This window comes from Trachemys scripta, chromosome 15 (assembly GCF_013100865.1).
Source record: "Trachemys scripta elegans isolate TJP31775 chromosome 15, CAS_Tse_1.0, whole genome shotgun sequence".
Classification (NCBI taxonomy): domain Eukaryota; kingdom Metazoa; phylum Chordata; order Testudines; family Emydidae; genus Trachemys; species Trachemys scripta.
Genome location: NC_048312.1, coordinates 29,378,907 through 29,405,851, shown reverse-complemented (window position 1 = coordinate 29,405,851; position 26,945 = coordinate 29,378,907). Strand labels below are relative to the sequence as shown.

The 26,945-nt window shown below is 48.4% G+C and overlaps 1 protein-coding gene across 2 annotated transcripts in view; it reads left to right on the top strand.

Annotated features, from left to right (window-relative positions):
• Positions 1-26,945, top strand: part of OSBP2 (oxysterol binding protein 2) — a 364,006-nt gene that overhangs the window by 58,777 nt on the left and 278,284 nt on the right. For both annotated transcript variants that reach the window (XM_034791661.1, XM_034791662.1), the window contains one exon: positions 25,853-26,061. In XM_034791661.1, coding sequence (XP_034647552.1) covers positions 25,853-26,061 — 209 coding nt within the window. The remainder of the gene's footprint in view (positions 1-25,852; positions 26,062-26,945) is intronic.

The following is a 26,945-nucleotide window of genomic DNA, read 5'->3' as shown; positions in this document are numbered from 1 at the left end:
CATATCCTGGGTTGATCCCGGCGGTCTATAGCACACCCCAAGCACTATCCCTGAGAGGCTCTCGTAGTTCTTTTACCCAGTGTGAGTATTGCCCAGACGGACTCCGTCTTATCTATTCCATCAACTATTATTTCTTTACAGCTTATCTCACTATTGACATACAATGCCACCCCCCCCACCTTTACCTTTGTTCCGGTCGTTCCTAAACAGCGCATACCCTTCCATACCTGAATTCCAGTCATGACTGCCATTCCACCATGTTTCAGTTATTCCTACGATATCCGGTTTCAATTCTCGGACCAGGAGCTCCAATTCCTCCATTTTGTTACCTAGGCTTCTCGCATTGGTGTATAATCCCCAAGTTGGCAGGGAGAGCGGGCTCAGGGGTAGTCTTGGCACATCAGTTGGCAGTTCCCAAGGGGTTTTCTGTGATCCAATCTGTCACATACTCCCTTTTTGATAGCTGATGTTGGGCCTGTTTTGGAGACACTTTATATGTAAAGATGGTTTTTATGATTCATGATTAAAACTTTCAAAATTGGCTAGTGATTTTAGATACACAAAGTCTTGGGCAGACAACTTGACACCTTGAAGGAACCAGAAGTGCTGGTCTAGCTACCCTGTGAAAATCACCTGTCAGTTGGGCATTGCTGGTCACTATTCTGTTCTAGTCCCTGTTCTAGCTAGGCTCATCACCGTTGTGTCTGAGCACCTTTCAGTAATGCATTAAGCGCAGTGACTAACAGCCGTTGTGTGTGTTCTCTCATCCTCTGCCAAGGGTGGAAATGTATGCAGGGTAGTGCCTTGTTTGGAAATTTAATATACACACACGTTGCGATATGTTAGAGAAGGGAAGTTAAAGAAATGCACCTTCCACTCAGAGTGGAATTCGGTGCAGTTTGAGGTGGTCCTTAGTTCCTGGGGGAGTTGATTCCACAGTGTCTGACCAGCCCCCAAGAAAGTTGTCTCCTGCACAGACCCATTTTACCCTTACTGTAGAGACTTCCATTATGCAGAGGAGTAGAGTTGTTGACCATGGTCTTCATCCTGGAGCTTTAGATGGTCTTCTAGGTATCTTGGGCCTGGGCCATGGAGCACCTGGAAGTTAAGGACTGAGACCTTCAACTTGCTCTGATACTCTGTGGGAAGCCAGTGGAGGGATGAAGGGCCAGTTGTGCTGGTGGTCACTGTTGCTGACGAGACTTGCTACAGTGTTCTGTAATTTTTTAAGCACCTAAGGCGTCATGTCCAGGTATATTGCATCGCTGTAGTGCAGCTGAGAGTTGACAAAGGCATGAATAACTCATGCCAGGTCATCATCAGCCAAGATGGGACGGAGTCTCCTAGTCAAGTGGAAATGGTAGAAAGTGTTACTCTCGGAAGAGCTGTGTGAGAGCTAAGCATCAATGAGGAATCCAAGAGCACTCAAACTACAGGCTGAATTGACCAATTGTGGTTGTGTACTGCCAATGAAAAGAGACAGTGCTGAAAACTGCCCACTTGTATCACCTCTGTCTTTTGGAAATAATGGACTTGATTTTTAACATTAGCAAAAGAAAAGAAGAGAGTTTAAGAAAACTGAGAAAACCTGTTCAAAACCTCTTAATAGCTCGAAACTGTTTCTTCTTCCTCCTCCTCTAGGTTTTTAATTTTAGAAATTAAAATAAGTTGCTTTTCCCAGAGTATGAGTGAGTAATTTTGGGTGCAGTGTTAATGTCAAGTACAAAGAGTCCTTTGTGTCAGTAACAATCAGATAATTCATGTGTGATGTAAAGCCAACAGTGTTTTTCTGAAATCATTGTAAACTAATGCAAATATTTTTCTTAACCGTGTGGCTGAAGGAACTGATTGTAAAAAGGGTGTCGCTGCAGAGATCGGGGGGTTTGTTAAAGCTGTTCTTGTGGCCTCGTTGGTACCCTCTAACAGCCCATTACTTGAGTCTGGCTTTGGCAATTCAGATGCATAACGACAAAGGAAGGTTCAGACTGATGTGTATTTTCTTGGCCGCTAGAGAATAATCTTTGCATTGTTTGCAAGGTTAACTGAAATGAAACAAGCTTTTTGTTATGCAAACGCAAGTATGAGGGAGCGTGGCACAATTTCTGCATTAAATGACTCCACTGTTCTGAAACACCTCATTGGAGATAGCAAGTCTAGCTATCCAACACAGCTTTAGGAACTTTATGGTGTCGGGGTGGGAGGGAAATCAGTGGCAGAAGTTTTGTGCTTGGATTTTACATTGATTTTTCCAGGACATTATAAGAGACAGGGTGGTGAGGTAATATCTTTTATTGGACCACCACCTGTCTCTCTCCTATCCTGGGACCAGCATGGCTACAACACCACTGCAAACAGGACATTATACACAGGAAAGCAATTTTCTTTCCTTCTCTAATAGGAAAGCATCCATTTTTAAATGAGGTCCCTCTTAAGTGTATTTTAGTTTGCCTGGTGCCTATTTCAATACCATACACCTACTTCCAAGGTTACGTGTTACATTGTAAAGGTCTCAATGGTCAGAGTGAGCTGGGTGAATTTGTGCCTCCTGTGAGTAGTAAGCAAAGAAGGATGATTGAGTTCCCATCTCAGGGAAATGTCATCCCCTGCCTTACTCTTTGGAGTGTTTTCACTCCCACAGAGTAAAGTGCTGGGCAGTTAGTTCAGTAGGTCTGCTGAGTACTAAGGCCCCAACATTCTTTTCCAAAAACACACTAAACTAGCATGCCATCCAAGTGGATGGCTGAATTGTTACCCGTAATCACTAATATTACGGTGTCTTAATTTGAGTGCCCTACAAAAGTGAGCAGGAAGCAACATCGCCAGGAACAGCTAGAGAACCAGGGCTCAGTGTAGCCAGGTGGGGACTAGATGTGAATGGGTGTGAATACTGCAGCCCTTTGCTCCAACACAAACCTCATCCCAATTCAGCCTCTCCTGGAGAGGCCGGCAATGGAAATTCCTCTCTAGGACAGAGGAGAGAAGGCAGAGGAGGGGAATATGGTGAACCTATTAGTGACTGAGCTGACAGCAAGGCATCTAGCTGAACTGATTAAAGTTGGAAGCATGACCTAGCCAGTTAATGTGCCAGGTCACTCTAGAATGGGTCTAACGCTCTAGCAATGCAGTAGTATTCACATTGCAGCATCCTTGAACCCTTAGGGTATGTGTGTACTGTGGTGATAAACCTGTGGCACCAAATCTCAGAGCCTGGTTCCCTGACTCAGGCATGCAGGGCTCGAGCTGTGGGGCTAAAAGTTATAATGCAGGCATTTGGGCTAAGGGTAGAGCCTGGGTTCTGAGAACCTTCCCCATAGAATCAGAAGATTAGGGTTGGAAGAGACCTCAGGAGGTCATCTAGTCCACCCCCCTGCCCAAAGCTGGACTAACACTATCTAAACTATCCCAGCTAGGGCTTTGTCAAGCCGGGCCTTAAAAACCTCTAAGAATGGAGATTCCATCACCACCTCCCTAGGTAACCCATTCCAGTGCTTCACTACCCTCCTAGTGAAATAGTGTTTCCTAATATCCAGCCTAGACCTCCCCCACTGCAACTAGAAACAATTGCTCCTTGTTCTGTCATCACTGAGAACAGCTGAGCTCCATCCTCTTTGGAACCCCCCTTCACATAGTTGAAGGCTGCTATCAAATCCCCCCTCACTCTTCTCCTGCAGACTAAACAAGCTCAGTTCCCTCAGCCTCTCCTCATAAGTCATGTGCTCCAGCCCCCTGATCATTTTCGTTGCCCTCTGCTGGACTCTTTCCAATTTGTCCATCCTTTCTGTAGTGGGGGGCCCAAAACTGGACTCAGTACGCTAGCTGTGTCCTCACCAGTTCCGAACAGAGGGGAATAATCGCTTCCCTCGATCTGCTGGCAATGCTCCTACTAATGCAGCCTGTGACGGGGTTGGGTGTCACCATGTGGCACCTCCTACTGGTCATCTTGAGAATTAGCTCGGTCCAGTGGAGCACCCCCTCCTGGTGGTGTCCCGTCCGTCGTCTCGCCTTCGGTTGGCGTGTCCGGACCTGCGTTGCTCCCAAGCTCGCGGCGTCCTCTTCGAGCCACTGCCCTCCGGCAGTGCCCCTTAGTCCATCCTCACCCCCTTCCGGCGGGGGAATCAATCAGCTGCCTCTCTGTGTCCTGGCCGATGTGGCCAACTGCACCCTCAAAGTCACTCCCCTCTTGGCAGGGGGTTGATGCAGCTCTAGACGGCCGCTCCGTCAGCCGGGTGCAGGGAAAGGGGGGACCCAGGCCCGCCCACTAATCTGGTCCCAACCCAGGGACCCTCTAGTGGCAGTCGTCCTGCCCTCCTTCTCTCCCTTCGGCCCCTCGCACCGGCTAGGCCCTTCCCTTCAGGGCCTGCAGCCTGACAGACTCTGGGCTGGAGTTACCCTCTGCTCCCCCCGGCCTGCCCAATACTGCGCTGTCCCGGGTGCTAGTCTCCCACCCTGGAGACAGACCTTCCTCTGTCAAAGGCCTGGGACAGACTCCCTGCTGCTCTTCCTGAGCAGCCCCTTTATAGGGCTGAGCCTGGCCCTGATTGGCTCCCTATAAGGTTTCCCTGATTGGCTCCCTGTCTGCGCAGCCCCTCTGGCCTGCTGCAGCCCCAAATTCAGGAAATGGGGCAGCTGCCCCACTAGGGCTGAACCTGGCCCTGATTGGCTCCCTATAAGGCCTTCCCTGATTGGCTCCCTGTCTGCGGAGCCCCAAATTCAGGGAGTGGGGCAGTTGCCCCACTACACACCCTCCCCCTTAAAAGCCCTCTCAGTGGGGGATTCCCTATCGCCCCTGTGCTCCTCATAACTGGGCCCTCAGGGAATCTCTCTCATAGCGCAGGCCCTCCACTAACTGGAGCCACCTGCTTCCTACCTCTATTGTCTGGGTCCCCACCGTACACCTCCCTGGTCCTCCGTGGGTTTCCACATCGGCCCTCCCAGCCCTTATGTGGGTTTCCCGGTTAAGGTGGGGCTTCTCTACCCCAGCCCTCTTCTCTTTAGGGGGCCTGGACTACCACCCCCTGTTGGCTAGCCCCAGACCGAGCCCCTTTCTCAGGCACTCACCCTTTCTGCCTCAGGGGACAATGCCTTTTTATGTGGCCCTTGGTGTGGCAGTGGAAGCACCTTCCCCCTGCCACAGCCTTAGCCCTGCTTGTCTGGGCCATAGCCCCTCCTTCTGGGCTGGCCCAGGCCTTAGGAGCCCTGTAGGGGTACTCCCTCTTTAGGTGTCCCTGCTCACCACAGACCCAACAAGCTGGGGGCCCCCCTGTTACTCTCACAGGGGGCACCTTGTCTGGGTGGGGTGTCTCTGCCCCCTCCCAGTAGGGACACTCCTTCTTGAAGTGACCCTTCCGCCCACAGGCGTAACATTGCTTGAGCACAGGCCCTGGCCTCTCGCCCTTGGTGTCTGGTCCCCTATAGGGTCTGGGTGCCCACCCCCGCAGCAGCCAGAGCACCTCGCTCTGCTGCTCGGCAAGCCGAGCCACCCAAGCCCTCCAATAAAAGTCCTGATTCTCCACCATTTTGTCTGTCAGTCGTAGTCTCTCAATGTGGCACAATCTGCCTAGTCCTCGCTCTTGCCCCTTGTGTCAGGGGTGGACCGCCATGCCCACATTCTCCGCCACGTGTGACGGGATTGGGTCTCACCACCTGGCGCCTCCTACTGGTTGTCTCGGGAATTAGCTCTGTCCAGTGGAGCGCCCCCTCCTGGTGGTGTCCCGTCCATAGTCTCGCCCTCGGTTGGCATGTCCAGACACATGTTGCTCCCAAGCTCGCGGCGTCCTCTTCGAGCCACTGCCCTCCGGCAGTGCCCCTTAGTCCATCCTTGCCCCCTTCCGGGAGGGGATCAATCAGCTGCCTCTCTGCATCCTGGCCGATGTGGCCAACTGCACCCTCAAAGTCACTCCCCTCTTGGCAGGGAGTTGGTGCAGCTCTAGATGGCCGCTCCGTTGGCCGGGTGCAAGGCAAGGGGGGGAAGAGGGAACCCAGGCCCGCCCACTACTCTGGGTCCCAACCCAGGGACCCTCTAGTGGCAGTCGTGCTGCCCTCCTTCTCTCCCTCCGTCTGTCCATGTCCCTGGGCCGCTTCCCCTTTGGCCCCTCGCACCGGCTAGGCCCTTCCCTTCCGGGCCTGCAGCCTGACAGACATGGCTGGAGTTACCCTCTGCTCCCCCCGGCCTGCCCAATACTGCGCTGTCCCGGGTGCTAGTCTCCCACCCTGGAGACAGACCTTCCCCTGTCAAAGGCCTGGGACAGACTCCCTGCTGCTCTTCCTGAGCAGCCCTTTATAGGGCTGAGCCTGGCCCTGATTGGCTGCCTCCAATCTAGGCCCTGATTGGCTCCCTATAAGGCCTTCCCCGATTGGCTCCCTGTCTGCGCAGGCCTACTGGCCTGCTGCAGCCCCAAATTTAGGTAATGGGGCAACCGCCCCACTAAGGCTGAGCCTGGCCCTGATTGGTTTCCTCCAATCTGGGTCCTGATTGGCTCCCTGTCTGCGCAGGCCCACTGGCCTGCTGCAGCCCCAAATTCAGGGAGTGGGGAAGCCGCCCCATTACACAGCCCAATATGCCATTAGCCTTCTGGGCAACAAGGGCACACTGTTGACTCATATCCAGCTTCTTGTCCACTCTAATCCAGAGGTCCTTTTCTGCAGAACTGCCGCTTAGCCAGTCGGTCCCCAGCCTGTAGCAGTGCCTGGGATTCTTCCTTCCTAAGTGCAGGATTCTGCAGTGGTCCTTGTTGAACCTCATCAGATTTCTTTTGGACAAATCCTCTGACTTGTCTAGGTCACTCTGGACCCTATCCCTACCCTCCAGCGTATCTACCTCTCCTCCCATCTTAGTGTCATCTGCGAACTTGCTGAGGGTGCAATCCATCCCATCATCTAGATCTTTAATAAAGATGTTGAACAAAACCGGCCCCAGGACCAACCCCTGGGGCTCTCTGCTTGATACTAACTGCCAGCTAGACATTAAGCCATTGATCACTAACCATTGAGCCCGACAATCTAGCCAGCTTTCTATCCACTTTATAGTCCATTCATCCAGCCCATACTTCTTTAACTTGCTGGCAAGAATACTGTGGGAGACCATATCAAAAGCTTTGCTAAAGTCAAGGTATATCACATCCACTGCTTTCCCCGTATCCACAGAGCCAGTTATCTCATCAGAGAAGGCAATCAGGTTGGTCAGGCGTGACTTGCCCTTGGTGAATCCATGTTGACTGTTCCTGATCACCTTCCTCTCCTCCAAGCGCTTCAGAATGGTTTCCTTGAGGATCTGCTCCATGATTTTTCCAGGGACTGAGGTGAGGCTGACCCATCTGTAGTTCCCCAGGTTCTCTTCCTTCCCTTTTTAAAAGGTGGGCACTATATTTACCTTTTTCCAGTCATCCGGGAACTCCCCTGATCGCCACAAGTTTTCAAAGATAATGGCCAGTGGCTCTGCAATCACATCAGCCAATTCCCTCAGCACCCTTGGATGCATTAGATCTGGACCCATGGACTTGTGCATGTCCAGCTTTTCTAAATAGTCCTTAGCCTGTTCTTTCACCACTGGGGGCTGAGCCCAGACGTCCACACTACAATTTTATCGCCCCGCATGCCGAGCCCCACAAGCCTGAGTCAGCTGACCTGGGCCAGCCGCAGCATGTTGCAGGTCTTATCGCAGTATAGACATAACCTTAGGGTCCATTTGGAGAAATGCCCACCCAGCCAACACGTTTATCTCTGCTTCACCATCCTTCACATTTACAGGTATATTCATGGGCTAAGGCTGGTGGACTTTGGCTTCCTTTAATGCCATTTCAGTACTTTGCTGTTAGCGTACGTAGGGGTGGAGTGAGGCTTGCATGCATCTTTCCTTATCTATTAGTGAGTGTTCAGTCAAACATTACTGCCCCAGGAATCTGTCTCTACACTGCAGCTGGGAAGCGGGTCTCCCAACTCTGCTAGACAGACGCGCTAGCCCTGCTCAAGCTGGCATGCTAAAAACAGCAGGCCGGCCGTTGAGTCGCAGGCAGTGGCATGGGCTAGGCACCCGAGGATGGACCCAGAGAGGTTGGGTGGGTGGTACTCGGGGCTAGCTCATGCCTCAGCATCCATAGTGCTGTTTTTAGTGCACTGCTTGAGCTGAGCTAGCACATGTCCGTCTGCCCGGGCTGGGAGGCACGCTCCAGCTGCACGGTGGGCACAGCCCATTGTTCCGAAGGTGGAGTTTCATCTAGCTTCAGCCTGCTCCTGGAGCTGATGGACAGGCAGATTATTTTTTTGATCCCTGCAACTGTCTTAATTTCCAGCTCAGTTTTAGGGAGGGCCTAAAATGACGACAGAATTGAAGTGCAGCAGCCAGCGTGTTGTGAGCACCCATCTCATGGAGGAGAACGTCGTTTGCAGCCAAACCATGCTGTGTGCCTAAATCCTCTGTCCTTGTCTGCACAGTCAGTGCCCACTGTCTGAAAGGACAAATCCTGGCAGAAGTTCCTTAGGGACGAGCTAGGTACAGGACTGATAAGATAGCCTCCTAGCTACTCTGCAGCCATCTGTAGAACTGCTTCCCAAAGCCAGCAACGGGGCGGCAGCAATCTGTGAAATATCTGGCCTTGGGACACTGTGGGGAGGAAGAGGATCGTGCAGAAGACTCAGTGAAACCAAACAATATTTGTGAATCCTTCTGTTTTATCCCTACTCCTCTTAGTTCTCTGTACGATTGGAGCCAGACCTCACCTTTGGCCTTACCTTTCACACTACTTTCTCTATCTGGGGCAGCTTTGGTTGAGATGTGTTCTGATCTCGTGCAGCATGCAGTACTCTGCAGTATGTTACAGAACACAGGGCGTTGCAGGCAGCGAAGGGGCTCGGCCCAAAGCAATCATAGCAGCGATGGCTGGAGTAACTGGTTTGCAACAGGACGACTTGCATCCTATTTTCCTTTCTCCATGTATGGCTTTTTCAGTAACTGTTGCATGACGTTGGGGGGGGGGGGGGGAGGGGAGAGTCAGATCCTATTGGAATTGCTGATAGTGTGTTAATGAGTTTGGGAGTGTTGGGGTCATAAACAGTGGCCTGAGATCTGGTGCCAGGAATGTGAGATGTGACCATGAGACTTTTTTTTTTCCTGACACTGTTACGAGACCCTAGCAAGATGATCGCTAGACAGTATCCAGTTAACGCTGCTGCTGCTGTCCCAGCTAGTATAGACAATTGATATATGGGTGTGGTCACCTGGTGTCAAAACCACTGCAGGTGAGGATGGCAGCTGATCTGAATTGTTCCACAGTTTTGCTTCTGTCACATACTTGCTACGTGTAATTCTCCCCATGTGATTGATTGTTTGAGCCCAGTTGATGAGAACAGCACAGTCCAGTACATGGTGTTTTGTGACCCTCTGCTATTACAGGATGTGTAGATCTCCAGGTAGGTTATCCATAACCTTGCTACAGACCTTATTCTTTTTCTTCTGGAGTGCAAATCATCTCTCCATTGCTCTGCTTTTGGGCATTGGCATCTTCCAAATTCCCCTGGTTCACATCCCGGCTCTTTTGCAGAACAGAGGTGTTCTGTGACACTGCTGGAATTCACATCTCCATTGCAGCACTTCTGTGTAACTGATGAGATTCTTCACCTTCTCTGAGCAGCCACTGCTACTGTTCCCTCACCTTCAGACCCTCCTCAGCACACTCAGCCACTCCTTCAGGTTGCCAGTGGCCTTTTGAGGGTGCTAATTCCTGCCAGATCGGCTGGTCTCAGTCTTCTTTCAGCCTGCAGAGATGCACAACACACGATTTTACCAATTCTATGGGCCAAAATACTAGCAGATCTGGTAAGGCTTGGCCCCGAGTACGGAGCCAGGGGCTCAAGTTGGCTTGTATTTGAGCTGCTGGCCTGTGCTTCCGCTTGTGCCTCAATGTCCCCGTTGGCATTGTTGGTGAGCTAGCTGGGGAGAGTGAGCGCATGTCTGGGCTGGAAGGCATCTCCCTGCTCTGCTCCTTCTGCTTTTCTCTAGGCCTATGTCTTGATGCTGTGCCTCGCTACCCTGCGACACAGCCAGGAGAGCCCCACAGCTCGCGGGCTGGGCTTCGGCCCTGGGACTATACTGTTGTAGGGAGAGCTGCACAAGTGAAAACTTGAACTCCACGTAGCGAGTCCTGATAGGGGGCACTGGAGGGCCAAATACAGTAGGCAGGCTGCTGTGCATCCAGTTTTGGTTTAAAAGGACAAGGTCAGTGTTGTGCCGCACACTCAGACTTCCATTCAACATAAAATATATTTAACTTCCCTCCTTAACTTGGGAAATCTCTGTGCCTAAAACAAGGACCAGAGCACAGGTAAAATTCCAATTGCTCTCCTGGACTTGTAAGCCCAAGATTTCTGGGTTCTCCCCAATTGCAGGCACACTGCCCAGGTACCCAGTTCGTTCTGGAGAGCAAGGACAGATTTTGAAATATGTAAGAATCCCTTCCTCTCCCAGAGCAAGAGCCTTGTATATGTCAGTATCTTCTCTGCTCATGTTGTTGTACTTAAAGTACTGCACAGGATCTTTTCAGGGGGAATAAGACAAAACGCCACATTTATTAGTAATACATGTATTCATTAACACTGTATTATATGCATATAATATATTACACTTACACTCACGCACACACACACACACACACACACACACACAAACCCATTCCGTCTTGTTGTTACCAATTAGTTGCTCCCCTTAACTTCACTGGCCAGGTGAGTTAGATGGGGGAGGGGGTGGAGCCGGGCTTCTGCCGATCCGGATCGATGCTCCCATGTTGACAAGACGAGACCCGGGGTCCTCTGCAAGACACCTTACTTTTATAGCAGCTTTCCTTTTATGCAAATCTAGACCAGATTTAAACTCTGTGTTTGTGTCCATTGGTCCTTTGTGCTGCTTTCTTTTGAGTGTTGTCCCAATGCTGCAAAGAGGGTGTTTTTAAAAGAAGGTGCTTGCTTCTAACCCCCGAGGCTGTGGGTATGTCTGCTTGTCTTTAATGAGTCCACTTGACACGTTTTATTGTCCTTGGGTCTGGCTCCCAGCCCCTCTCCAACAGTTGAGGCTGTCTGGAGGTGCTGCCTTCCATGCCTTGTTCATTCACACCTCATTCATTCAACAGGGCAATTGATTAAGAGTGGGGGGGGAGAGCTCTTGTTCTACTGCTAGCAAAAAGAAAATTTTCTTCTATCTTATTCTATCCTTAGGGGCTATAATATTATACCAAGGGCAATGCAAAGTTTCTAAATGAGGCTTTGATACAAAGTTCCATGAAAACAGAGGTTACACGTGGGTAGACCCACCACAAGGTTATATGAAGAGGCACAATGTAAAGTCATATGAAAATTATCAGAGATTGATCTACATTGTGTACTGGCTGGGGGCTGCTAGACACGACATTCCCCCTGGTACCCTCTCCAGAGAAGAGGAGTCCCTGCAGTATTACTGCTTATTTAACCCTTTTGCCGCCTTGGGCTGTTCATGCCAGATGTGACTGCTGACTTGGATGTGAACTGTGGTATTGATCTAAGGACGTGGCAGATAGTTTTGTTTAATGAGAAAAGCAGGAGACTGCATTGAGGGTCTTGGCTCAGAGAAGGAATGTTGTTCCGTGGTTAGAGCAGGGCAAACCCTCTCGGTGTCTGTTTTCCAACTCATAAAATGAACAGTTAACTGTTGGAACAATTTATCAAGGTTTCTGGTGTATTCTCCATCACTGACCATTTTTAAATCAAGATGGATGCTTTCCTAAAAGATCTGCTCTACGAATTATTTTGGGGAAGTCCTATGGTCTGTGCTGTACAGGAAATCAGACTAGATGATCACAATGACCCCTTCTGGCTTTAGGGTCTATGAATCTATGGAAAATGGGTATTGTAATGCTTCCCAGCATGGTGAGGACTAATGGATGCTTTTGGAATGCTTTGGGATCCACAGGCATACGGTGCTATAAGTACCTAGCAGCATTAGCACTGATTTCACTGTCCTCTTACATGGTGTGGCTTCCCCCATTTTAACCTCAGTGTGTGTGTTTGTTTTTTTTCTTTATGGAGGATTTTGAGAGAAGTAGGACAAGCCTAGTCCTCTCATGTAATCACAGTGCAGCACCTGGCTGAGTCCCCTGGGTTCATTAATCATCCAGCTGCTGACTGTGGATGCAGGGAAGCAGAGATCTCTGCGTAGCAGCATCTCCTCAGGCTGTAAGGACATCATGTGATTTGACTGATCTGAAACAAGCAAAAGCACTCAGACTAGAACACTGAAGTCACATGATGCCATTATTTGTGCTTAAGAAGCTATTTCTGGAACAGCACTTCAAACTCAAACATGAGCATACATATATTTTCCCTGCAAAACTGCTGGCTTAGCGCATATGCCTATTACCAAAAATATGCAAAGACTCTGTTGTCTTGAGTCTTAGATGCATAAACCTTCCGTCTTGCTATGACGTATTTGTTTATGTACGGTCATTTCACCCACATGTAACTAATCATGTTAAATAGACTAGACTGTTCCTGAAAAATTGATATCCCCGGAAGGACCAGAATATATGGCAAGAAAAACAGATGTTCATATAAATGGCATTTTAGGAAGAATTTCAGTATTCTTAAGCACAGCTTTGGTGACAAAACTACTACTGTATTTGAATGGTAACCTGGCAGCTGACCAATTGTACCTATTAATGCATTATAAATGTTAAAAAGTCAATTATTTATTGTAGCAGCTTTACGTTCAGTGATTACCTACAGACACTTTTCCCAAGGCAAAGAATGACTCCGACTCTGCTTCTAAATTGTGCTGACTCTCAGCATGCCAGCCTTGTGCTCTAAAGGGAAGAACAAATCCCGGTGGTTAAAATGTCTGACTGGAACTTCGGACGGAGAAGCAGGATATAATGTGCATTGCAGACATTTTAGCTGGTTTGAAGGAATGAGATTTTGTTAATTCATCCTTCATCTCTGGATTATATTTTAATGGGAAGGAAAAGGATCTCTCTTAGGGATGGCTGTTCATTCTCAACACTTGATTGACTTCTTGTACCTCTCAGAGGACTGCCATGGAGAGGTGGCTGGTTCCAGGAGCACAGTAATGGTCCTCACAGCAATCCAGTGAGTCCGCTTCATAGCCAGCTCACTTCACCTGGTGTAATCGAATTGCAGAGCATGGTGGCATTTAGGACATACCAGGCTTACCCATTTAATGAGGCTTTAACTAAGGCCTGATCTACACTAGAAACGTAGGTCAGTTTAACTGCGTCAGTGAGGGGGGTGAAAAATCCACACCCCTATAGTTAAGCTGATCCAAGTCCCTGTGTAGACAGGAGAATTCTCCCATCGGCCTAGTTACCACCTCTTGGGGAGGTGAATTCCCTACGCTGATGGGAGAACTCCCGTTGCCAGAGGTAATGTCCATACTGAAGTGCTACAGCAGTGCAGCTGCAGGGGCCCCATTGTACTGTTTTAAGTGTAGACGAGCCCTGATTTCCATGTGACGAGTCGGAAGGTCCTGCTACAGGACAGATAAAGGGGCAGTGAAGTTTATTCAGTTGTTCTCATGACTGACTTAATTTATAATTTTTTTTCAACTTACTGTGGAAAGTGCACAATGGGTACCATAGAAATACAAGAGGAGACGTATTAGCTCCTCCACCTCAAGAATTCTCTGGTCATTGTTGACTAAATATGGCCTGCTGGCTTTTTCAGATCATCATTATGGGAAATGATCGGACCTTTTGTGGTAGCCTCAGGGGCTGATAACTTTGAGGAGGAATGTATTTAAATTGCATTATGAGCTTGCATGTGTGCCAATGACTTCATATCAAATTTGCTCCATTTAAGTTAGTTTGACTAATAAGCAGCACTACAAGCTCACACTGGGATCTGAGAGTCAATCGGGGCTATTTCTGGTTCAGTGATCCCTCTGTGTGTACAATTAATAAATAAAAATCTGCGATCAGAACTTAGCCAATGGTTTTGTTTCATGAGCCACAATAGAATCCAGCTTGTTCTCTCCTAGCTGTATTGGCTCAGGAATTAACAGTAATAAAAGTTTACTTTATCAAGAGTCAGCAGATGAGTCTAAATAGACCTGGGATAGATCTGTTGCATTAAGGTGGTGACATTTTTACACTGACCTATCCTTTGAGCAGTCTCCAAGGACTCTTTTTTTCGAGTGCACCTGCACTCCCTGGGTAGATTTTTTGAAAGTGCTGACGCTCCATTTTCTGTAGTGATTTATGCACTTGGGAGCATAAGTCCCATTGCTTTTCAGTAAGATTTAGGCTCTTACATGTCCAAATCACTTTTGAAAATGGGGTTTAGCTCATAAGCACTCAAGGCTTTTGGATATGTTACCCTTAGTGTCCATGGCGAGAGTTCTTGGTGGAAGTTGGTTAGTAATTGCGTGATGGGGCAGTCACACCTTGGGGGGCAATCCAGACCAGTAAGGGGTTGTCACCTCTTATGCTGTAACCCTGAGTGCCTTTTCCACAATGCATTTCCACTGCAGCTCTCTGCCTGGGGCGCTCACCATCAGCAACAAGCATGCAGGTCACGCTCTGAGCGTCTGTTTCCTGATGGAAGCTTGCTTATATTTTCTGAAGTTCAATGACCTCTCATGCTGTTCTTCCTGTATTTAATAAAATCACTTATATCTCTTTTGCATAAGGCAGGAATCCCTTGTCTCTCTCTGGGTCTCCCCCGCCCGCCCCCTTCTAAATGGAAAAGCACCAGGTTAAAGATGGATTCCAGTTCAGGTGACATAATCACTTGTCACTGTAAGACTTCATTGCCCACTTGCCAACACACATGTATACAGGAAGACTTACAAGTAAAACAGAGCCATCTGCAGTCATTTGTCCTGGTTAATGGGAGCCATCAAGATTCAAACCACCATTATTGGCCCACACTTTGCATAATTACAATAGGCCCTCAGAGTTGTATTTTATATTTCTAGTTTCAGATACAAGTGTGATACATTTATACAAATGGGATGACCACACTCAGTAGATTATAAGCTTTGTAATGATACCTTACAAGAGACCTTTTGCATGAAGCATATTCCAGTTACATTATATTCACACTTACTAGCATTTTTTTATAAAATCGTAGAGAGTGCAATGTCACAGCCTTATATAGCGGTAATACATACTCCTCACAATGATATTAATCACCAGTGTATCATTAACTTTCAGAAAAGACCTCACTTGTTACACTTTTATAATACAGTAATATTGTATGCAATCAGTTGATTCAATTGCTTATCACTTGAGAGTCAGCCCCCACTGCTTATAATAGACCAGTAAACCTTTGCAATGAATTCTTTGAAAAGTAAAAGCCAGATCAAGCTTCTCTTTTCTGCCATGCTGTCTCCTCTCCCACTTGTTAGCCTATTGGCTTCAGTTCCATTATATGTAAATAGACCTTCATTGTCCCTGCCTGATGACCAGGCTATCAGAAAAGCAAATACCAGTTCCTTTGTCTAGGGCAGACTGGCTTAGGGGTTGCTTGGCAAATACCTTTAAGGACATAATCCTAGTGCATTCACAACTTTTTGTACATACCTCTGCATGCATCATGCAAGAATATTAATGATCAGAGTTATTATTTTTCTAATGACCTATTTCATGACATTTCGTAGATACAGATTATAACAATAGTGTGCTGGGTGTAGTGAGTATGACAGGTCTGACAAGCTGCTGACAGAGTAGTGAACCACCAATGGGCCTCTGTCCCAGGGGCTTCCCAAAAAAGGGAACTTCTCACCATGCTAATACTTACATTATTGGGAAAAGACATTTAATTAAAATAATTATAATTTGTGCTGCATACAACCCAGAATTAGATGTAAGTAGTTTCTCCTTTGATACCATCAAGGGATGTTTCCAATTCCATTCTAGTGAATCGAACACTGAAATCTTTCCCTCAGCCTCTCCCATCCTCCCTCCAACAGAATGTTGGGAATCATTAGAAAAGGGATAGATAAGACAGAAAATATCATATTGCCTCTATATAAATCCATGGTACGCCCACACCTTGAATATTGTGTGCAGATCTGGTTGCCCCATCTCAAAAAATATATATTGGAATTGAAAAAGGTACAGAAAAGGGCAACAAAAATGGTCAGGAGTATGGAACAGCTTCATATGAGGAGAGATTAATCAGACTGGGACTTTTCAGCTTGGAAAAGAGACAACTAAGGGGATATGATAGAGATCTATTAAAATCATGACTGGTGTGGAGAAAATAAATAAGGAAGTGTTATTTACTCCTCATAACACGAGAACTAGGGGTCACCAAATGAAATGAATAGGCAGCAGATTTAAAACAAACAAAAGGAAGTATTTCTTTACACAACGCACAGTCAACCTGTGGAACTTTGCCAGAGGATGTTGTGAAGGCCAAGACTATAATAGGGTTCAATAAAGAACTAGGTAAGTTCATGGAGGGTAGGGCCATCAATGGCTATGAGTCAGGAGAGCAGGAATGCAAAACCATGTTCTGAAGTCTCCCTAGCCTCTGTTTGCCAGAAGCTGGGAATGGGCTACAGGGGATGGATCACTTGATGATTCCCTGTTCTGTTCATTCCTCTGAAACACCTGCCATTGGCCACTGTCAGAAGACAGGATACTAGGCTAGATGGACCATTGGTCTGACCTAGTATGACTGTTCTTATGTTCTTAACCCTTTGAGCCCTGAGGGTTCCCTGGTTCCCCTTAAGTGTCTATGATGAACCTCACTTTTCTTGCTGATAAGGATGGGGCAGGATATGTTTTGGATGTGACTCATCAATGACATCCTTTTGGCAGCTGTTAGGGAGGCCTGGGTGCTCAGGCTGTGTGAGGTGTGCTCAAATCTTTCACTGGGTTTTTGGGAAGAGGTGCTTTTTCCTATTATCCAACCTAAACCTCCCCCACTGCAACTTGAGACCATTGCTCCTTGTTCTGTTGATTGGCAAAGAGGGAGTAGCTAGCACAACTCTCCTGGAGTACATTCATGTCTGCAGAGTAAGAGGCTGATCGTCAACCCCACGACCCTTCCTGTTTAATTTTCTCATGAGCAGCAGAACGTCCCTCACAACAGTCATGTTGGAGGGAGCCATTGTCGTCCATTATTTGTGAAGAAAGCTCCTTTGTGGCCCCGTAGTGCCATCTGCTGCCTTGAGCATTGCTCCATTTACTGCTGTCCCCTCACAGCAGGGCTTCTCCATCCCATGCAGCTTGAACAGGACTGTGGAAGCCCAGCTGGTCACGGCGCTTATTGGCTTGACTGTCATTGAACCAGCGCGGCGTCCTTGATGGCAGTTGCCTGTAGGGAGGCAAATTGATTTTAACGTGACCCTGGGAGGAGGAGGGGGAGGGGGTTAAAGCTCATAGCGGTGTCTGCTCTGACTATAGACTATCTCTGTGTGCCTTGTCCTGATTGGCGTCTGTGGTGAGACACCAGGAGCCCTTTTAGAGCCCCGTCTCAGGCTGACAGGCAAGGGAGCTGCCGTGTGCTGCAGTGCCCACTAGGATGTGAATCTCACTTTGCCATGACAACCACCTCAGTGCATCTCTCCCCACTCTGACAGGTTTTTTATGGGTGTGTTTAAAAAGCCACTGTTGTAGGCGTATGTCGCACCTAGCCTGCCCCCTTGGTGCTGGATCTCCCTTCACTGGTTTTAACATTGGGGCTGTTTTTATGCCAGCGTGATGCTCTTCACGTATTGTAGAATGTTCCATGTGCTGAGCGCCTCTGGGCTAGTGTTTGGGGTATAGGGGAGTTGTGAGTATTTTGTGGTGCATTCATTTAGAATGTGTAAAGAAAAGCAACAACTTGGATTACTTTAAATACCGTCCATGTGAGCTTCCGGAATTGATTTGAATGGTGAATCTGTAAGGTTTGTGCTAATCAGCTGCAGCAAATGCAGCGTTACATCAACTAGTGCGATTAGTTTGTGTGAGTGGGGGATTGGTGGGACCCACTGGTGGTGTGATTGCAAAAGCATTTCAATTAGTAGCTGCAGTTTGTCCTGCTCAGGACTTTCTGAAATACTTATCTGTGGGACTGAAGTATACCGCACTTGGACAGTGTTTGGGGCAAAAACTTTCAGAAAATTGAAGCAACATCCCTCGAGTGCTTTTTAAAATTTGCGGGCGAGGGAAAACCTATTTTTTTTTTTTTTTTAACCTCCACTTTTTAAGGCCAGGCTACAGCAAAAACAGCTGCTGATCTTTCCCACAATCCTCCTTGTGGGAGAGGTCAGCAGTTTATATACATCTGGATAGATTCATTGACAAGGTAACCTGTCAAACCTGCCTTCTCAATGTTCTGCTGAGCTTGAATGTTATGGCATTCCTATGGGACAGTGGAGTTTATTTCTGGGGACCAGTTCAGGGTCGTTAGTTCTGTCCTGTCTGGATTCTGCTTTTGAATTTGAATACAGATGTCATGGCACCCCCGCAGAGTGCGTGTGGGAGACACTGGAATTTGGGGCATCTCTATGAAAAGGTCACTTAAAATTAATGCCCCTCTGCCCTGCTGTTGTTCTCTGGTGCCTCTGCGCAGAGCCCTGCACCCAGGTTGTTAGTAACAAATTCGTCACAGGCACGTTGAGGGCAGCTCAGGCCAGAGCCATGGTAACATAGGGGGAGGTGATGGGAAGCAGCAAGGTCCTCCCACTCCTATAATTTCACCACAGCAATGATTTTGGATTATCTATGTTCATCTGTCCAGGCAGTCTGTTCAACCTTGTGTGTGAGTAACTGCTGTGGATAAATCTGTCCTATTTATATCCCTGAGGTGCTGTGAAGAACTGTTCATTTATGCTTTTGTTCCCTGTAAGGTGAATTTCTCCCGTTAGAGGTGTGCGTGTGTGAGAGAGAGAGAGAACTGCAAACACTAAGCATCATCCTGTGTCACATGTGTACATGGTATCCCTTCATGTATCTAACCTCGGGTCAGTTTTTATATTGATGGCCAGGGCTGCCCACGTGTTTCCCCCTTATGTGCAGCTCCCAGATTATCTCAGAAACTCGGGAATCAGGAAATCTGCCTTGGTCACGTTATGCAATGGTTGAGGGCCTTAGGCGTGCAGTCCGTGGTGTTCCCTGTGCGTGTGCTCTAATTTATGGTAAATGATCTCCCATGCAAGTTTCCAGTTAAGGGTCACTTTTAAAAATAAAGCAAAGCACCAGTTAGAAAATTGGAAGCAGTTTCCTTGGCTGGAGGAGCAGGAATGTTGTGATTCAATCTGGTTTAGTGGAGTCAAGAACCCTTCATTTTATTTGCAAAAAACTCATCATTTTGGGCCTTAAAGAGGAAAGCAGCACCTCTGTGAGGATAGCACCAGGGAGGGCGGTGTCGGACGTGGAAGTGGTAACTTCATTGCACTCCAGGTCAAATTCAGCCCAGGTGCAAGCAGATGCAGCTATGCTGAGCTCCATAGGGTTACACCAGGGCTGAATTTGGCCCACAGTGCTAGAGATTGAGGTGGCAGAGGGCATGAAAGGGGCCTTCTCCCCACTCTTTCCTTGTGCCCCTGTGCAGCGTCCAGCCCGGAGCTTCATGGGGAGCACAGGCTCTGTGCCAGGCTCCAGCTGCTGGCTGCTCCAGTCTCCTTGTGACAGGTCAGGTTCACAGCAGATGGGGAGTTCCCAGGAGGTGCAGGGTGGGCTCTCTGGGGTTTCTGTAGGGTTCTATTCAACCACAGTAACAGAGCAGCAAAGGCCTTTGCCCCCTTCCCTGACTGCCATTAAACTCTGTAAAAATGGGCATGGCAGCCCTCATGTCTCTGCAGCTGCCTGTCCTGGCTCCTGGTCAGCTAGCCCCAGTCTGTGCTGTCCGGAAAGGGCTGCTCTTCCATCCTTTACCTGACTCCTGTGCGTGGAAGTTGCTGTTTATTTCCCACATCACTGACTTATTGGAGCGTCATCCTAGGAGCAGGGTCATGACTGTGGGTCCCTCTTCGGTGGCACAGAGACTTCTGCACCCTTCTGTCACGTTCCCCAAAGAGGGCAGAGTGGGACTGGGGCCAGGGCTTTGCTACTCCATTGCACCTGTCAGTAGAGCAGAACCAGAAAGTTGGGGTGCATGTGCAGCACCTATGAAGGGATGGCAGAGTGACTGCTTGATGGAAGCCCCAGACTACAGGAATTCTGGCTGAATCAACCACATCTCTTCCAGGGACTCCCAATGGTTCTAGCTCATCTTACATGACACAGCCAGTGGCTTAGAGCCACAGAATAGGAGGGCAACTCTTGAGTGAGTCTGTGCTGAACCCACAGTCCTCAGGCATATCTTTCTAACCCAAAGCTCTACCATCCTGTGATGGTGACCACCTAGGCAGGCCTAGCTTGGGTGACTGGCTTCCCTGACCGAGACTCCCTCTCCCGTCTTGAGAGGGAGAGTCCCTTCTAATCCAGCCAGAGTTCCTTGGTTTGCGTCAGTTCCTGTGCTTTGGCCTTGTGTGTTTAAAACCAACTGAGCAGGCTCTGTGGAGGTTGAGCCAGGCTCAGAGCCAGTGGCCCTGCTGTTGTCCCATAACAACCCTCATGTGTTTGCTGAGGGATGGCTTAGCGTGAGACATTGTTTCCATCCTGCTCGCTTTTCTTTACAGCTGCCTATTAAACTAAACCAAGAGATTCCTACAGTAACACCTGCTTTTTCTGGGCGGCCAGGATTGTGAGTCACCATGTTACCCCCGCCTCCAGATGGAGAGTGTCTCTCTAGTGGTATGTGAGCTCCTGTACAGCACCAGCCTTTCAAACGCTCTCCTCGGGACTGCCATGGATTGCTTTGCAGGTTAACGGCAGGCACACCCCAATGCCTGAACCCCACTGAAGAGTGTTCCCCTGTACCATCCAGCCCCTGTCACTGGACACTCAGTAATCACCTGGGACGCTGTCCCCAACGAGACAGTGTTAAACACAGCTGGAAGGTTACAGCTCCGAATCAGATCCCTTATAACAGCACAGCACTGCAATTTATTTATAGTGAAAATAAATATGTTTACAGTATGCATAAAATTATTATGGAACAGCCCCATGTCCGTCACTTGCAGTTACATGGTGATGGGCTCTGAGCATGCAGGATTCTTTGAGTAGAGAGGTTTGGCATTGCTGTGTTTGGCTCAGTGCGCCTGCTTTCTGGGTGAATCCGAGAAGATGCAGAAAATAGTTAATCTTCTCCTGGAGCACTGGCTGAGATCCCTGCCTCGCCTTAAGGAGCATGGAGTGGGGATGATGGTCTAGAGAAAAGCAATAGGAAAGGAGCAGAGAGAACTAGAGCAGGAGGGGGTGTAGAGAGCAGGTGACGTCACGAGGTCCCTCCCAACCCTACATTTCTATGATTATTTAACCCAGTGATTCCAAAACTGGGGTTTATAGATCATCTGCTGTAGGACTGTGGAGAGCTAGGTGGTCACATGTGCAGGTTCTCCACATTCCTAGCTTCTTTGGCATGGCAGGGCTCTAAAAGCAGCTGGAAAGGAGGAGTCATTATTCTCTTGTACTCACCTACAATTGCTGCAGGAAATACTTCACGCTCCAACCAGACGGACTTTACAAAGGCACCTGATTTGTTTAGGAGCACACGCCCCATGGACCGTGGGATCTGTGCTCCTGAGCCACTTATGCGCCTTTGAAAATCCCACCCTAATGAGCGAGTTGGCTAAGGAGTTACGTATGTCTGGGATTTTCACAGGAGCCCAAGTGACTTAGAAGCCCAGATCCCATTGGTTTCAGTGTGAGTTGAACACCTGACTCCTTTGAAAATCCCTGCATAAAGTAACTGGCAAATTTAAGCATGACCATTGTGTGTCCACGGAAGGAGAGGATGGCTGGGTGCCAGGGCAGTATGTCCAAGTAAAGAATAATGGGTCCAGGAGCAGGGAAGAGAGCAGAGGGAAGTGAAGATGACGAGCCAAAGGAGACAATGTGGTTAACTTTTCAAATCAGTGGAACCCTTAAATCCGGTTTGATATATTTTAAATGTCCCTTGATGTCACTGTTCCTTGTAAAGTAGTTGATGTGGATGGCACAGGGTTATGTGACCAGATGGGGGTGGATCCATTGAGGAGCAGGTGGAGGACAGGTGTCCATAAAAGTGTCTTTCACTGAAGGTGTGGGCTACACTAAGGATTTATCGGCAAGAGGAATTAGAGGGGCCTTGAGGGGCTTTGTGAAAATTGATCCGTCCCCTCTGTCTTTACCCTGTTCCACGATACTCATGAGAACTTAGTACCTTTAGAACCAGTCAATGGATGTGGGGGAGGGTTAGCTCAGTGGTTTGAGCATTGGCCTGCTAAACCCAAGGTTGTGAGTTCAATCCTTGAGGGGGCCATTTAGGGATGTGGGGCAAAAAACTATCTGGGGATTGGTCCTGCTCTGAGCCAGGGGGCTGGACTAGATGACCTTCTGAGGTCCCTTCCAACCCTGATATTATATTCTATGACACAATACTTCAGGTAGTGTCTATGTAGCCAATAATTAACCTGGGGGACTCATTGGTGCAGGAAGTCACTGAGAAATACTGTAGATGGATTTTTAAAAGGCCTGGATAATGTTATGGCCACTAATAACATCTGGAATGGTGTACACTACGCACATGTTTAATGAGCTCTCTAACTTCAGGGCATAAACTGTTCTGTAGGAATCAGGGCCTCCTGCTTCCCACCCATGAAGCATTACACAATTGGCCACGTATAATTATGAGCTTTTTGTGAAAGATCTTGGATGTCAGCTGTGATCTGATTGGTTCATGAGGCCTGTCATGTATGCATCTACACAAAACACCTTGACACATCTCTCATATGCTGCTACCTCTGGGACTCACTCCTGTGTGTGTGTGTGTGTTAACACTTGCACATTATCTACCAGCCTTTATTATAGGTGAATTAGCATCTTGCTGCAGTAGTGACACCCACAGTGAAGACTGCAAAACACTTTTCCCAAACTCCCTATTTTCACATGCCTTCAACTTTCCAAAACCTCCTTGGGGCTGAAATTTCCCAGGGATGGTGTCTGATTGAAAGTAATTTTTTTTCAGAAAGCTTAAGCAAAATCCCTTCCTCCATTTTTGAGCCATGGGAAAGTGGACAATCTACTTCATTCTTATTTTTTAAAAAATCTGACCATATTTTTGAAACAAGGCTATAGCAAAAACAGCTGAAGTTCAGAGTGATAAACTTGTCCCGGGCATACTCCTTAATTGGGAATGAGCATCACTAGGCATAGGGGAGAATTAAAAAATGTCATCAGTAATTGAAAAGTCACTGCAAATCACTGAGCAAATTGCTGCTATTCTCAGGCTGTTGCTGGGGAAATTTGCAAGCAGGAGAATGTCACTGAAATGTCACACTCAGCCGCATCCTCCCCTTTCTGCCCCAAATCTTCCCGCCCCCAGCTCAGGAGACAATCTTGCATTCTGCAGCTCAAAATATGACAACTATTTAAACATAACTAACAAGATACCTGCAAAGCAGCCCACAGTCTGCTCACCCAGAAGCACATTCCTCTTCCCTGTCTTGCTTCTCCTTCCCATTGTCCTTCCCGCGCCCAGTCATGGTCTGCTGGTCTTCAATTGCTTTTGAGGTTTAGATCATCAACTCTCCAGGCCTGGGACCCTGCTACTTAATTGTATGAACAATTCCTTGCACTTCATGTAATAAACCTCCACTGAGGGGAGAGTAAAACGTGACGCTGTGATAAGGAAGAGTTGGAGGTTTCTCAATCCCATGCCAGTGGTGCCGAGGGACTAGCCAAGAATGGCCACGTCGTACTTGGTGCTGTACAAACAGAGCTGCGGACAGTCCGTGCTGCAAAGAGGAACAGGGGGAAGGGGGATAATGCACAAGCAGAGTGAACAATTGATTTGTTTGGCTGATGGTGTGTGGTTGGGAGAGGATGTACCTCATGGCAAGGCAAACGGGAGGGAGCATTGAGGGGAGGGAGTGGTGGGGGCATGAGGGGCAGGTGTGGAGTGAGGCTGAAATGAAGAGACCGAGGGAGGCAGCAGGCAGGGGTTGGAGCAAACCGCCCATCAGCCCAGGCCAGGGAAAGGCCGGTCCAACTGTAGAAAGTTTCTGATACTGGTGACACTGAGCAGCTCCTGCAGCTGTCCTCCGGCTGGTTCCAGCTGCTTCCTCCACCCTGCTACTGCTGCCTGGATCCTGCTGCCCCGGGGAAATGAGAGCAGGATGCAGCATCTCAGCAGCCGGAGCCTGTTCCCATTCAGCGTGGTCCCTGGAGGTGTTCTTCTGTGCAGCTGCTGCCTGGATCCTGCTCCCCATGCCCCTGCCTGCTGCCCAGGGGAAGTGAGAGCACGGGTGGGAGGTGTATGACCCCCGGTGGGTCGGGAACTGGCGTTTGGGAAGCATTGGCATAGAGCAGGGGTAGGCAACCTTCGGCATGAATGCCAAAGGCGGCACGTGAGCTGATTTTCAGTGACACTCACACTGCCCGGGGCTGGGGGGCTCTGCATTTTAATTTAATTTTAAATGAAGCTTCTTAAACACATTAAAAACCTTATTTACTTTACATACAACAATAGTTTAGTTATATGTTATAGACTTATAGAAAGAGACTTCTAAAAACATTAAAATGTATTACCGGCACGCGAAACCTTAAATCAGAGTGAATAAATGAAGACTCGGCACCCCACTTCTGAAAGGTTGACAACCCCTGGCATATAGCATCGTGAGCAATGGGCACTTTACAAATGCAGAGTAAATCTAACAGCCTGGTTTCCTGCAAAGTAGGGGATGAAATCACCCGTAGGTAATGATACATAGGAAGATGTTTGTCCCCAATAGATTATTTGTCAATGACTTCCCTTGCAAGGCATCAGCTGCTCTGTTAGCCGTCACTGAGGCTTTCCAGTAAGCAATAGTACTTGCATGATCACATATCCCTGGTAGCACATACCTTCTGGACTGAGTACTATGAATTTGTCTGGGGTGAAATGAGTTCTGTGGGAATTTAACCCTCCTAAAATATGGGGCTGAGCCTTCAGCCCTTACTCACGTGAGTAATCCCCTTATAGTAAACAGGAGTGTTAATACTTTTTGCATTTGTCTGGCACTTTTTGCATTTGTCCGGCACTAAAGAGCTTCACTAATAGAAAAGTCACAACTTTGCCCCCAACAGCTTGCATCTAAATGTCCGACAAGAGGCAACAATTGAGAGCAGAAAAAGGGGCATGGCGGGGGAGAGTTAGTCTTGTGAGTCAGGGCTACTGAATGGGATCCTAGCAATGAAAGTGGAAAGCGAAAGAAGCAACAGTAAGAATTAGGGGGGAAATGCTGGAGTGGAAAGAGCTTTAAGTAATTTAACTTTGGGACAGCAAGAAAAATCAAGCAATTACATATGCAATCCAGCAAAATAAACACTAAAGGTAACAGACAAGGGCTGCACAATGAAAGCGACTGAACAGTTTATTCCAAACTCTGTGTGTTGGATTGTTCCTTTTGGGAAGCTCTCCTGGCTTTGAAGGGTCAGTTTTGTTTTCTGGATTCTCTGGGTGTTTTTCTTTGCAGCTGCTTTAGAGGGTTAGTTAGTTTAGTGGGGAGAGATAGCTCAGTGGTTTGAGCATTGGCCTGTTAAACCCAGGGTTGTGAGTTCAATCCTTGAGGGGGCCACTTAAGGATCTGGGGCAAAATCAGTACTTGGTCCTGCTAGTGAGGGCAGGGGGCTGGACTCGATGACCTTTCAAGGTCCCTTCCAATTCTAGGAGATAGGATATCTCCATTAATTTATTTTTATTTTTATTTTATTTATAGTTTTGCAGAATGGCACACCGCCAGCAGGGGAATGGTGTGTGGTCAGGGAAGGTCTGAGTGTGGACCCAGAGGATTTTATACCCCTTCTCTCTTGTGCAGGACACAGGCTGAAATGGCTCACACCTGTCGCGGAACCATCAACCTGTCAACAGCGCACATCGATACGGAGGACTCCTGTAACATCGTACTCTCCAGTGGGGGAAGGACATACCATCTAAAGGCAAGCTGCGAAGTGGAGAGGCAACGATGGGTCACTGCTTTGGAGCTGGCCAAAGCAAAAGCTATCCGTATGAGGAACAGCCAGTCAGGTAGAGTGCTTATTAGAGGGCAAGCGTGGAATTGGATTGCTTATAAAACCCTGATATAGATAAATCTTCCTGCCCTGCGTCCTGAATTGTGGAAGAACTTTACCGGTGTAAGAGGGAAATAGGGCTTGTTAACATCCCTTAGGAGTTTTCTGCAGAACTGTATGTACCGAATATCTGGTGTTCTGGGTCATACAGCAGTGAGCCAAACTTTTTAAAAAGCCCTTGGGGTGGGTAGTGTTACAGTAGGTACTGTGAATCCCGTGCAGCTTGAGATAGTTATAGAGGGGGGGCACTGAAGACTCACTTGCCTTTGTCTTAAAGAATTTGGGTTCACAGCCTGGGCAGTGAATATTTCAAGGAACACTTCACAGCTGTGGGTGGGACTTTTAAGGAGAACAAAAACAGCAGCTCCCATTTTAAGGCCAGAACAATGGCTTTGTCACCCAGTCACAGCCTGTTTACAATGGGTCTAGAGCAGAGGTGGGCAAACTATGGCCTGCAGGCCACATCCGGCCTGTGGGACCGTCCTGCCTGGCCCCTGAGCCCCCGGCCGGGGAGGCTCGCCCCCAGCCCCTTCCCCGCAGCCTCAGCTCACTGCGCCGCCGAGCAGCGCAGCACCAGCGCACCCCCCGCGGGGGAGAGCAGGGAGGAGACTCACCCGCAGCCTCGGGAGCAGGCGGGCGGAGCGGGTGGTGCGAGTGTGGGGAACACGGCTGGAGGACTCAGGCGGAGCACCGGCCGCTGCGCAGACGGCCGGAGAGAAGCAGCGCTTTGAAGGGGAAACCGCCGCTTCTCTCCGGCTGCGCGGCTGCCCCTGCTCCTCCTGAGTCCTCCGCCTGTGATTGCAGGGCCACATTCCGAAAGGGGCTGGGGGGGGGGGGGGG